At 26.8% G+C, this 14,421-nt stretch overlaps 1 protein-coding gene across 7 annotated transcripts; it reads left to right on the top strand.

Annotated features, from left to right (window-relative positions):
• Window positions 1–417: 417 nt before the first annotated feature.
• On the top strand, window positions 418–14,306 carry LOC110625079 (MADS-box protein SVP). Of its 7 annotated transcripts, none has more exons than XM_021770596.2 (10): window positions 418–626; window positions 1,072–1,117; window positions 1,317–1,564; window positions 11,205–11,283; window positions 12,619–12,680; window positions 12,769–12,868; window positions 12,971–13,012; window positions 13,196–13,258; window positions 13,344–13,477; window positions 13,891–14,306. In XM_021770596.2, the coding sequence occupies exons 3-10, from the start codon at window positions 1,383–1,385 to the stop codon at window positions 13,907–13,909; spliced, it is 681 nt and encodes a 226-aa protein (XP_021626288.1). In that variant the 5' UTR covers window positions 418–626; window positions 1,072–1,117; window positions 1,317–1,382; the 3' UTR covers window positions 13,910–14,306. The 7 variants fall into 7 exon arrangements, with proteins under 7 accessions (XP_021626288.1, XP_021626291.1, XP_021626287.1 ...); XM_021770597.2 differs by lacking the exon at window positions 418–626 and adding an exon at window positions 716–992; XM_021770599.2 differs by lacking the exon at window positions 1,072–1,117 and having other exon boundaries at window positions 418–676.
• The last annotated feature ends 115 nt before the right edge of the window (window positions 14,307–14,421 follow it).

Below are 14,421 nucleotides of genomic sequence, written 5' to 3'. Positions count from 1 at the left end.
ACATTTTAATTTATTTTTTAAATTGATGCATTACATATTTATTATAATTTTTTTATAACTGATTTTAAAATCTTGTTATTTTAAGTTTTATATGTTACATTGTTGTTTTATATTTATTTTCTACATAACATGTTGAATAAAAGTTTAAAATTTTATATTTGAAAATAATTAATTACATATAAATGCAAAAAATAGAAAAAAACAAGTATATATATAAAAAATATAAATGAATAAAAAAAATAAACAGCTGTAAATAAAATAAAACTAAATTATGTAAGTGGACTAAATTATTTTGAAATTTTGAAAAAAATTTGTTTATTTCATTTTTGCCAAAAAAAGGCTTTTTGTTTGATTTTTGTTTTTCCCCTTTTACCAGTGTGAGGAAACTTTGCACAGCCACTTCTGGCTTGTTTAGCCATAAAAAGAATCTTTCTTTTTTCATTTCTTTAACATTAGCTAGGTCATCTCTCTTTCTCTCTCTTTTAATGCCATTGGTGGACTTAATCCGAAGTGTCAGCAGCACCAAAAACGACAGCAAAAGCAAAGCAAAGTAAAGAAATAGCTGAAACTTGACATTTTTGGCCAATCCTAGTGCCTCCAACATGAGCTTGGATTGGTAGCAGCAGGTTCTCTCATCATCTCTTCTTTCTTCACCAACTGGGTTTTTTTTTGCAAGGTCTTTCTAGGGTTGGTTTAGATTCTAATTTGATTTTAATTTTTTTAAGAGGACATATTCAGATTCTTGGCTTGATTTAGCAAAAGAGCTCTTTATGCTCCTTCTACTGCTTTTTAATCCAATACCCATTTATTTTTTTCAGGATTTTCCCCTTGTAACTGAGGTTTTTCTGTACATTTCCATTTACAGAAACATTCTCTATCTTGGGGATACTTTTTTTCCTTCTTTGTCTTCAATTTTTTATGTTTTCTTCTACCTTTACATACAGTACTAGAAGAAAGTATTATTTTTCTTCTTCTGCGTTTTCTATTTACAGGTAATTTTTTTTTTATAGTTTCTTTGATTGATCTTGTTGAATATGCTTTGATTGTTTCCCCCTTTCTTTGGTGGGTTAGGTATCTGGATCATTTCCTATACAGCAAGATCTGTGACTGATTTCTTGTAATTGATCATCACTAACTATTCTCAATTTATTTTCCTTCTCAACCGAAGCTCCGATTGATTTTCAACGAAGCATTTGTATCTTAGTTGATTATTGTAGTTTTTTTTTTGGTAACTTTTAGGTAAGGAATTACTGCAGTTAGATCTCCTTACTGATACTCACAAAACTTCCCTCTCTTTGGATTTATGGATACTGTAGGTTGATGGTTTTGGGGATTTTGCTTGAAGGGTACTCATCAGTTGGAAGTTTTCTCTTGTTTGGAAAATGACAAGGCAGAAAATCCAGATCAAGAAAATTGACAATAACACTGCAAGGCAAGTAACTTTCTCAAAGAGAAGAAGAGGGCTTTTCAAGAAAGCTTATGAGCTCTCTACTCTTTGTGATGCTGAGATTGCTCTCATAGTCTTTTCTGCAACTGGGAAGCTTTTTGAATATGCAAGCTCAAGGTTCATCTCTCTCTCTCTCTCTCTCTCTCTTTCTTTTCAGATATATCCTTTTTTATTTTCTTTTCTATTGGGCTATCTACTTCTTGTGTCATTGGTGATCTCATTGTTTAATCTTGGAAGAATCATATTGTTTCCCTTAAACCAAACACAACTTAAAAAGAGAAGAGAATGGCTGAAATATATGTATATAAACACCAGAATCTTTTTGTTTCTGTGAACAAAATATTAATTATAATCATTTTATAGAAAGAAGAATATCATAAATGAGAGAGTGGAGCCAGAAACATAGGGAAACACAATTACCATTCTTTTTTTTTCCCCTCAAGGATTAGACTTGTCAATGGATATCTTCTGTTATTGATATCAGCTAGCAGTTTATGTCAGAACTCAAAAACTTTCTCCTCTTCTACCCTTTTTCCAAAGATTTTATATTACTAATTTCTTTCTCTAGGATATGGAAACTACTTAATTGGATTTGCTTTTGCTATCTTCTATCCAACCACAAACCCAACCCAGTAAAGGTGTCCTCATAAAATATTAATTAGGTACACACAGTTAGGAAAATACATTATCAATAAAATTCAAGAAAAAAAAAAATTTTATACCAAATAGTGCTATTCTATATATGTGAAGAACACCACTTCAACATACTATTTATCATGATCATTGATTAGATACAATCTTTTCCTTCCAAGATAGAGAAAGCTGGGTGCCAATTGTAATTAACAATGAAGTTTTAGATGAATTTTTGAATTACCCTTTAAACATCCTAGATTAAATTAGCAATAACAAATGATGGATCCTGATAATATACATTAGCAACAAACATAAAAAAGTGTTACTAGTGTAGATTAGGCGCATGTCTTAAGAAGATCTTCTTGTCTTGATTTCCTAGTTTGGAACATAAAATTTTCCTCCATGTTCAAATTCTAATCCAACTGATGAATATGTTTTGTATTTGAAAGACATTAGGGATACATTTGAGATATGAAACATAAAAAAATTTAGAAGCACAACATAAAATATCCATCTAGGATTTGTTGAATATATTTTTAATAGTTAATATCTGTTAATATATCGTAAAATATTTAATAAAACTATTATGTTTAATTGAAGTTATTGATAGTTGATATGTGAAAATACTAATATGTTACATTATTTATTTTAATATTGAAATAAACTGTATATTATTAATTTATTATAAAATACATATTAGAATTACAAACAGTCCGTTTGCTTTTTTATATATTAAGAAATATAATTTAATATTATATAAATATTTATTAATTTTTTAATATCTTTCATTTATAATCTTAGTGTAATAAAAGTCCATGAATATGATAGTATTATAATTTAGTTAATCTTAATTCTTCATAAATATTTTAATGCCAAACTAATTGCTTCACTTAAAGTATCAGTTGATTAGGGTTTTTTTTTTCAATTGTGACAACAAAGTCAAATACATCAGTGTCAGTTGATTAGGGTTTCTTCAATTGAAAAACAAATGTTCATTTCTCATAGACTAGTGGTATTGAAAGGAGAGATTATAATTGTGGAAGTTTAGATTTTCCCTTCTTCATTTTGCTTCTAGCAGATGGAGAATGAAAATACTAATGTCTGTCCTAGCTCATTTTATTTATTTATTATTTTAATTTAGTTTATTGGAAAAAATAACAATTAAAAATTCTTTACATGCAATTAAAAATTTCACAAAAATTATAATTATAATTTAATAATTTTCTATTAATTCTTTTATTTGAAAAAAAACAATTCAATCATTCTTAATTTAAAAAATTTTCATTTAATCAGAATAAAAATTATTTTACATAATCATTATAACCGTTACATGTGTAATATTACATATTATCATATAAAACGGTTGCATTATAAAATTTCTCGCTTCCTTGACCAACTTCCTTTAAAGACAACCTTAATAACTCCTATCTTATTACCAGATACTGAAGTTTCAAACTTATGTCTGGGCCACCAATATCAACTGAAGAACTTTAGTTAGAAATCCTTGCTATATCTACCTCAGCACCGAGCAATTGCAAATAGTTCATGGCAATATTCTTATTAGAATTTTATAATTCTGGAATTGTTTCAAATATGAATAACAGAGTGAATCTTAAATATATTTAAATCATGATTGAATTTTACTATTCAATTTGAATATATTAATTAATTCGATTGAATTTGTAGGAGATTATCACATTTTATATCCTTTATTTGAAATGAAAGATTTTATAAGAATTTAATTTATTTTATTTTATTTCTTATTTGAAAGTAATACGGAATTCAGAACCAATTTATAATAAAAAATTCCGTCACACAACTTGATAAAAAATAAAGTAAAGATATCTTCCAGCTCTACTGCATCATAACCAACCAATATAATTAAAAACATAGATAATGGAGTGAAAGTTGCTTTATTGCACTCCTAACCAACCAATGTGATTAGAAATATAGATAATCAAGCGATTCTAGTTTTGAGAACACCACAAAAAATTCTTGATAAGTTAACTAAGTATGGAGAAAATTCATATTAGAATGCTACAAAGTTAAACCTTTATAAATTATTAAATAATGGAGAAAAACTAAATATTATTCATAATATCATCTTTATTTACTGTCTAATTGTGGGCGTCACTTTATTTTTATAGCCTCCAAATCTTAATTTTAGTGTAGGAAGGTGTAATTACAATATAAGAAGGGTATCTAGTCAAACAGTCAAAACGTTGATTACACTAAAGATCATCTTTTTAAATTGTCTTGGAGAAATCTCATTCCTAAATGAGTTGCATGAATTTGATTTCTAATTTAGGTCAAATTAATTTAAAACAAATATCACAAAATACTAAAATATAAAAATAATAAGATTGATCTAAGTGCAATTTGGCCATACATGCATCACGCGATATGAAATTGTATTATACATTCATATGTATTGAAGAGTGTATCTCTTATTTATTTATTCTTCCATACTTTTCAAATATAATTTTCATCACGTAAGTCTTAAATTAAGCGATGATAACTTGATTTGTCATGATTTGGAGTTTCTCATGTTAAAATCGTATCATTCTCTCTTTTCTCGAAAAAAAATTCGTTCTCGAATCTCCAACCATAACCATAATGATAAGAAAACGATCAGACATACATGGAATTCTCTTTGAGTTCAATCTGAAATTTCACGAATAAAGCGCTAAACTTTGATATTTCTCCCTTTTTAAAAAAAAAAAAAATCAAACAATTGAAATAACTTTTTTTTACTTTTTTTTTAATCACAACCGAAATAAAACTTCTTTTTTTCTTTCTTTTTTATTTTTTTTAAGAGAAACTGTAAAATAAATTGAAATAATAAAATAAACTAAAGAAAAATGAAACAAATAAAAATAGATAAATATGAATTTATCTATTACTGTGCTCTGATATCGACTTATGTGAAATCTTATGGTACAAGTCTCAAACCCATATACACAAATGGATATGGAATCTAATGAGTCTACCTCCTATGGCATCCCACACACTTAGAGAAGCTGAATAACCAATGATAGAAGGATTTAGATGAGAATTCGATCAATGCCACAATGAATAATCGATAAGTTAACTAAGATTCTTGATGCAATTGATGAAAATAAATTTTCACTCTCACTCAAAGTAATACAAGCTAAAGGCATAAAGAAGAATCTGAAAATTTTAATTTAAAAGTTGCCCTTTACAAGGGTTCCTTATCCTTATATAGTAAAGAGAAAATTAAAATTCTAACACACTCTTCTTAAGTTTGGTCGAACCACACACAAGACTCAAATCCAATCATACACTGAAATAACACATCAAACTCATAACTATTAAAATATAAGCTCAAAATATGACTCAATGCTCTAAAACTTAAAAAATAAAATATGATTAGAATACAAGTCCAAACAAAATCAAAAATAAAGCAAGTGTTTAAATAATAAAACATAGCAAGCTCATTATGACAAAACTGAATCTTTATAAAAGTCTTTCTTAATATTCACTTTAGACTTCCTTTTGTGTAGTTTTGACCCATAGGTTTGATTAGACCCCCTAACCTGCTCCAAATCTGCCCCATATGAATTGAAGCACGCCTCAAGTGTATTTAAATCATATGAATATAATTTTGAATTCTTTTTAGACCCATTTGAATGATATAAGGTTACTCCACACTATTGTTGAAAATTTACTCTATTGGATTCGTATCATTCTCTCCTTTAGGAAAGATTAGTCATTGAATCTTGCTCATATTCATGTCAGAAATGGAAACTTTAAGAACCAATGTATCTTCAAAAACCTCTTAAATAGACGGAAATAGTATAAAACTTTCACCATGGATGTTTTCATCAACAACTTGTACATTAAGAATAAATAAACTAGGCATACAATGTTAGTCATAGAAAGATCCTGTGGCTATGACCCATTCTCCTCTATAACTTTCAAAACAGCCCCATTTGCCTCCTCCACCTTATCAATCATGTCCTCCTCATGTCCACCATCATTTACAACCTCCTCTATAAGCTCATTGATGGAATTTTCAGTAATAACTGCATTAATTTCATGCATTACAACTTCCTCTTCAATTTCAATCTCCATGGAAGTTGAGATTGGAATTTTAACCTCTTCTTTCTCCTTTTCTTTCTCTATCTGTATTCCTTGCACTAGTCTTGCCAACCTATTGTTCAAATCCTTATAATAGTGTAAAGAGATGAATCATTGATGCATTAACTCTTCATCTCAGATTTGAGACCTATTGGAATTAAGAGTTCTTTAAAGCATTTTTGTAGAAGTGAAAGCCTGTGAGACTTTTAAACTCTCCATAGGTTCGATCAATCTCTCAAGATTCCTATAGAGTCTTCTAAACTCACCACCAATTGACTTTTTGAAGAGATTATAATCACTAGCCATGTCCGGTTCAATTTCATTATCACTATCCATTACATTCTCATCTTTACTCATCCTGCTTTAAATCAATAAAGAATAAAGAGAATTAGCAAATATGGTGTTAGAAGTAAAAGTATTAAGTGTTTGCACTCTTACCATTCTTTTGTTGATTATTCAATTGCAGCATGTAAAAACTAGAAAGAAGACACTAACAATTTAGAAAGTAACACACGAATAAAATTTTGTGCTACTTAAAAATTATCACCTAGAGTATAAATACAAGTAAACAATATTCTAGCAATGTCAAGGAAGTAAAAGAAGTTTAAACCAAAAACAGAAACTTAGAATTCAAATAGAAATGAATTTGAACAAAAAATTTAAATTTATAGATTTGTTTAAATTCTATCCTAAAAGAAAAGTATCAAAATCTCACAAATAGAATCATAAAAAAAAAAAAATAAATTTCAATCAATTTCAGTGTTATAAATGAATTTTCTGGTCTTAAAAGAAGGATTTGATATCAAATCAATTTAGGTGCAATTGTCTTAAATGAGCACTCTAAGAAAATATGCAGAATTTCTTTTATTTTTAATCTGAATTCAAAACAATTCAAATTTCAAAATTAATTTCTATAACTTCAGCCAATAACAAGGGAAAAATTTAGAACAGCAAATCAATATCTTAAATTTTGGCTAAGAGAAAATCAGGAAGAATATCTCACAAATTTCGGCCAAACATTAAAAATTAAGGCAATGAAAATTTTGGCCAAACAAATTGGATGATTTTCGGCCAAACAGAAAATAATGTCAATTGAGAAGATTTTTTGCCAAACTAAGAAATAAAACAAAATAGATTTAGATAAAACTTAAATTAATAAAAAGAAGCAGCAATAGTCACAAAGAAAATTCAAACCAAATTCTCTAATGAAGAGGAAAAAAGAAAACTCAAAAACCCTAAAATCTAAAATAAATCAGAATTTGCTTCACTTTAGCTCTGATATGCTAAGCGCATGACCAACTCGTAATAAAAAATCCCGTCACACAACTTGATAAAGAACAAAACAAAGATATTTTCTAGAAGATTGCCCTACTATATACTTAACTAACCAATGTGATTAGAAACATAGATAATAGAGCAAAGATTGCTCTACTACACCCCTTAACCAACTAATGTAATTAGAAACATATAATTAGAAACATAGATAATCAAGCAAATATTGTTTTACTACACCTACAAACATAGATAACCAAGCGATTCCAGTTTCGAGAACGTAACAAGAAATTCTTGATAAGTTAACTAAGTATGCAGGAGATCTATATTAGAACGTCACAAGGTTAAACCTTGATACATTATTAAATAATAGAGAAAAATAAAATATTGTTCATAGCATCATCAGCTTTATTCATTAGCTAATTATGACTGTCACTTTAAATATGTTTTTAGTCTTCAAACTTTAATTCTAATGTAGGAAGTTGTAATTATAATATAGAAAGGATATTTAGTCAAACAGTGAAACTTATATTACATTGAGAATTATTTTCCTAAATTGTTTTGGAGGAATCTCCTTTCTAAATGGTATGCACAAATTTAGCTTATAATTTAGATTAAATTAATTTAAAATAAATTTCATAAAATACTAAAATATTAAAAATAATAAAATTGGTCTAAGTACAATTCGGTCATACATGCATTATGCGTTCTAAGATTGTGTTGCGTATCCATATGTATTGAAAAGAAAAGTGTGTCGCTTATTTTCTTATTCTCCCATACTTTTCAAATATAGTTCTTATTTTGTAAATCTTGAATATTTGGAGCTTTTTCATATTAAATATTAATCAGAAAATTTTTCTTTATTAATTTATGAAATTTTAATTTAAAAAAAATATATACATAATTTTTTTATTTAAATTATTTTCTTTTAAAATGAATCTCAGCACACGTAGAGAGGGTAATTTCAAAGTTTGAGATTTTACTTCATTTTTATTATGAAGAGTTTTTCTTAATCTAGCTTTTTTTCCACTAGTATTGTTCCCTTCTCTTTTTTCTTTTGCTTTACTTTTTCTTATTTTTGCTTATTTACTTTCCTAAATGTGGTTGTCAAATTATGGTATTTAATATTAATATATTAGAATCTCTTTTAATTTAATCCACTGTCTTTTTTTATTATTTAAATTTAATTTTAAATCAAATTTAAATATTAGTTTCAACACATCCACAATAATAATTATTATTTACAATTAAAGAGTTCATAGTTTATAATAGAAAATCACAAAACATAATATTAAATACGCTAGCGTTTTGGAGGAAAAAATTGATGTATTCTCCATGATTTTGGAAATACACAAAACTTCTATTTATACATAAATATCTAACCTAAAAAAAAAAAAAAAACTAAGTATAATAGAAAGCTAATTACAATGAAAACTACACATAATTATCCTAAAAATATGTATTGTTATAATCATACAATCCAAAAATAAATATGTTTTGTTATAATCATAGAATTTCAAAAATTATAGAATACCAACATAATATATTTTCGAGCATTATTCTCATTACCGAAATTATAATTTTACATTGTCTAATTTATTTTGATTCAGTTGCTAAAAATATATTACTCGCGTAGAAAATTTAAATTTGAATTTTTGTATCCTTAATTCTTTACTAAAAAAAAATTATAATTCTATATTTATTATTATTTTGTAACAATTTTTTTTACTTATTTTTAAAACATATATTATATATAAGTAATTTTGAGGATTTTACTAAACTTATAATTCAATTCTTGATCAATAAAATAAAACTTTCACCTCTTGAAAGTCCTTGCAGTATTAGCACATCCACAACTAATAATAATTCTACCAAATACTTATTTTTTAACAAAGAAAAATTATTAAAAAAGGAAAAAACTAAGATATATTTATACAAGAGAAAGAAAACTAAGGGAAAATCAATCCAACGTTGTCATGTTAAGTGAAAAACCTTATAAGAATTTCATATACGGATAACATATATAAAAATATATACATTCCAAAAGGAAAAAAAAATAAGTGAAAAAAAAATTAAGTTACGACTGGCTCACAAAAATTTTGCACTAAAGCATCAAATGTTGAATTCATTGCGAGCATGTTGAATGTGGAAGGCAAGAAAGATTTTAGACAAGTCAAATATAGAGTTGTGCAACGAAGAAAGTCTTTATAGACATTAACCCAAAAAACAGTAATAAAAAAATCAGATTGCAGAAAAACACCCTGCATCAAAAATCAAATGTCTCGATAAAAAATTAGAATACTTAAAGTCGTCTTTTCTATTGTTTAGAAGTTTAGCTACATTTGAGTGTACTAAATACTTATTAACTCGCAGTCGCACTTATTTAGTAGTGCAAAACTCGCACTTATAATAATTATATTTTTATAATTTTCAGTTTGAAGAACTTAAAATTATGGTTTTGATCTAATTAAGTAACGGTTTGTATAATTTTTTTTATAACTAAAAAAAAGATATTAGGAATAAAAAACTAATTAATAAAAAAAAAGCAAGTTCAGACTAATTAACTCAAGGTGAATTCTTTCACAGATTTGCTAAAGAAAATTTAATCTTAATCACCTTGAGGACTTCAAATCGAATTATTTTATCACTAACCTTAAATAAAGATGAATGATTTTGTATTTAACATTATCTTATTACTGCTGGTTAATATATATAGCTATTAAAGTTTAAATAAATTTTAACTGTTTACAATCAAAAGAGACTATGATATACTAATTTCTAAATAAAAATAATTTCTTGTTAATTATTAATTATATATTATAAGTTGAAGTCCTCTTAATTAATACCATAATAATAATAATAATAATATATTACAAGCCAATTGACCTAAAAAAAATTATAAGTTTTGATAAATTTATTCAATTTTTTAATTTTAGTAATTTAGTTCAAAATTAAAAATTTTATAAAAACTTTTATCCAAATTTAATAAATCTTAATTTTATTAAGCCAATTAATCTAATAATAATAGTGTTAGATGTTGACTGAGCAACTAGGCTTAAATTTTATGATAAACTTGGATCGGACCTAATTTTTGCTGTCGATATCTGATGGAGACTCACGATAACTTTTCGAAAATGAAATTTCGAGACACATGACTTTCGAAAGTGTGACAAGAGCTGCAGGTCTATTACAAAGTTCGATATGAAAATTTTACCATTTAGGAGTCAATTTTATATTTTAATTATTTTTTTTGAATATTTTTATAATTTTGCATATTAGAGTTTTTTTTTCCTATTATAAATAGTCTACTTTGACTATTAGAAGCTCACTCTTCAATTTTTAAAAAATTTCAATAAGATTTTTCTACTTTTAGTCTATCTTTCTCTTATATCGTCTTAGTCAAGCGATATTGGTTAAAATTTTTGACGGAGTGTAAATAGTTTTCTATTAAATATATTTTGAAAAAATATTTTGCTATTATCATATATATAATCTAATAATTAGATTTAGAATTGTGATATTTATTTACACATTCAGCATACATGATTATTATTAATCATTTCATTGATTTAGTAGTTTCTTAGTTGAATATTTATCCTAAAGCATACAAATTTGTTAGAGTTGATCAATAGTTTCTTCAAAAATTTTCAGTATACCTCAACAAAAATTACTTTTAATATAAAAAATTTGTTGAAATTTCTTTCAATGAAGTTCTAAAGAAATGAGCTTGTCAAACCTTTGGCTTTTGAAGTATGAATCAGGTGATTGAAAGGCACAGTCTGCATCCAAAGAACTTTGGCAAGTTGGATCGACCAGCACTTGAGCTTCAGGTTTGATTTTAAACCTTTATGTATATGTCTTTCTTTTTTTTCTATATAATTATGCTTTTTATTAGAAAATAATGGAAATTCTCATATATTATTAAAAATTTAAAATATATTATTAATAATAATTATCAGCAAGCAAGCGATGTATATAAATTCCATAATATAAAATTTTCTTAATATTTTCCATAAGCAACCTTTTAATTTGTATATGTCATTATTATTTTGTTATTTTCTTGATATTATTTATTATTTTAATATTACGTAGGAATAATGCTAATAAAGGGTTGTTAATTAAATTCTATATTTATTATAGTGGCTTTTAGTTTATTAGTATCTTTTTTGAAACAAAAAATTGCTTTTATTTACAAATAATTTTTTATAATTTATTTATAAATTAATAACGGATAAATTTTATTTAGGTAAAACGAAACTATATTATAAAGAATTTCATAACTCTATATTTCGTTTATAATTACATTTTTTTTACCGATTTTAATTGATAAATGCTCTGGTAGACCCTATATTAATAGAGATTTATAAGAAGCAGATTATCTTTATTTTAAACCGATGTGATTTCAATACGTTTTCTAACGCTTAAAACTATTTACAGGAGGTTCAATATCGGTCAGTGAGAGTCTGATACTATATTAAATTTAAGTTAAATCTAATTTATTTAAAAATTAGCTTTTGAGAGGAGTGTCTAAAACCCTTTGAGGCGACTGGAAAATTCACCAATAAGAAAAAAAGATGAAATACCTAATGCAAAGCATACATAATTATTTTTTTTTTCAACTATCTTTTATATAGAACTAAATCTGGAAATTGTAGCTTTTAATTTATTTTTCCAAAAAATAATCATTCTTTTCTTTTTATTATTCTTATATTTAATTTACAAAAACATTTGAATTAAAATATTAACTCTACTCTGTAAAGATACACTTTTTTTTTTCTTTTTCATCTATTCTAAATAAATATAGAAGTAAATTTATTATTTTGGGATGGATATAATAATATATGTTAATAGTAAAATGCAATATTTATATTTTTTTTTTCAAAATTTTAATATATACATGTATTCTAGAGAAATTAAATCAAAGGGTATATATAATTTCATTAAAAAAAAAGAAATATATTCCTTATTTCAGAAGTCTCTTGTTTCTGTTCTTTGCTTCCTAAAACCAAAATGGCCTTTGCTTCTTTTCCTTCCTATTTCCTCTTTTGTCTGTGGGTTTCGATTGCAATAAATTATTTATAAAAAAATAATTTAAATAAATTTTTATACAATAATATATGATTTTTATTATATAGAAATTTAAATAAAGCTGTGTCTACTTTCAGCTTGAAGATGGTACTTTTGCCTCATTGAGCAAGGAAATAGAAGAGAGGACCCATGAACTGAGGTAAATTCTGCAGTGCTTTCACTCTGTTTGCCAATGAAAAGATTCATATGCTAATTTATAAGATTGAGACATGGTGGGGTGATGACAGGCAGATGAAGGGAGAAGAACTCCAAGGATTGGGCATAGAAGAGCTTCAACATTTAGAGAAATTACTTGAAAGAGGCTTGAAAAGAGTCTTGGAAACAAAGGTAACCACTAGCTGTTGTCTTTTTTCTTTTTGAAATTTATTGGGTGTTTTTTTTTTTACTTATTTGCATGTTGAGAACTGATCTTTGTGTGTTGTTGTTCAGGGTGATGCAGTTGCAAATGAAATCAATGCCCTCAAAAGCAAGGTAACCCTTATCCTTCTCCTGTAGCCTTGCTGAAAGAGGCTTCATTTGTTAGCAAAACCCTAATATCAACATGAACAGTATGATTCTTACAAGAAAAAACTAAACTACTGAACACAAGACATGAATATATCCAGGATATTGATTGCTTTTTCCTCTCTCCTTTTTGTTCCATCTTTGACACAGTTTCTTCCCATTCATTTCCAGGGAGCTCAATTGATGGAAGAGAATGAGCGACTAAAGAAGCATGTATGTGAATTCTTTTTGCATTTTTCCTTTTAATAAGCTGTTTGTTGAATCTTTTCTCAGTTCTGAGTTTATTTGAATATGGTAGATGATGAATGTTCCAGTAGGCAGAATGCAATTGTTTGAAGCAGGACAGCCATCAGATTCTGTGGTGACCAACAGCAGCAGCTCAGCAGATCCTGCTCTAGATTTTAAAGGCTCCTACACTTTCCTTAGACTGGGGTTTGTTTTTGCATCCCTTTACATGCAAAAAGTTTTTGTGTTTATTTTCTTATCTCATATTCAGGAATCCATTTACCTGCATGATTTCCATTATGCAATTAGATAAATATTAGGGTAAATTACAAGTTAGTCCCTATATATTATTATTATTATTTACAGGTTGATCCATATACTTTCAGAAACTCATTAAACATCCTTAACTTTTGAATCCATTAGAAACTTTCTTCAATCCATCCATTTAGCTGTTAATATTTAGAGAAAATTACGACATGATCCTTGTAGTATAAGGAAACTTATTAATTAGTGTCTCGATTTTGAAATATATCCTGCAGTAACCCAAACCTATTTGGTTTACACTACAAACTCAAGGGTATTTATGCAATAATAATAATAATATTGAAGCATATTTGCAGGTTACCATTCCCAGATTGAATCTGAAGGATTGAAGTGATCTTTGAGGGTCAACAAAATCAAGCAAGCCCATGAACTTTATTTATTTATTTATATTAAAGATTCTTGTAATCTTGGTTCCTGTCTACTTCAACAATTCTGGGAAGCTAGCTGCTGCCTAGTTGGGGATGCTTGCACCAGCAGATGAAGTTTTGGATGCTTGATTACATATGAGTGATAAGTGTGTATGCATATAGATATTAAATCAAGAAGCTTTCTACCATTAGGCAAGAGACTTCTTAATTTTATACCAATTAGGGTTTATGAATTTGTGCCAAATGTAATGTAGGTGTTGTGAAAGCAGATGATGAAGTTGTATCATGTTATAATGTGTAGTTTAATCAATACATTTGTTCATGTTTCTTCTTCTTTGCAGCAACTCAAATCCTCTCTTCCTATGATTATTGTAGGAATTGTTTTCGGTTTAGATCTATTTTGTTTTAGTCCCTCAATTTCGTAATTTTTGTTCATTTTACTTTTTTTTGTACATTAAT

This window comes from Manihot esculenta, chromosome 10, assembly GCF_001659605.2.
Source record: "Manihot esculenta cultivar AM560-2 chromosome 10, M.esculenta_v8, whole genome shotgun sequence".
Lineage (NCBI taxonomy): Eukaryota > Viridiplantae > Streptophyta > Magnoliopsida > Malpighiales > Euphorbiaceae > Manihot > Manihot esculenta.
The sequence above is the reverse complement of the archived record's forward strand: the minus strand, read 5'-3'. Positions and strand labels throughout refer to the sequence as shown.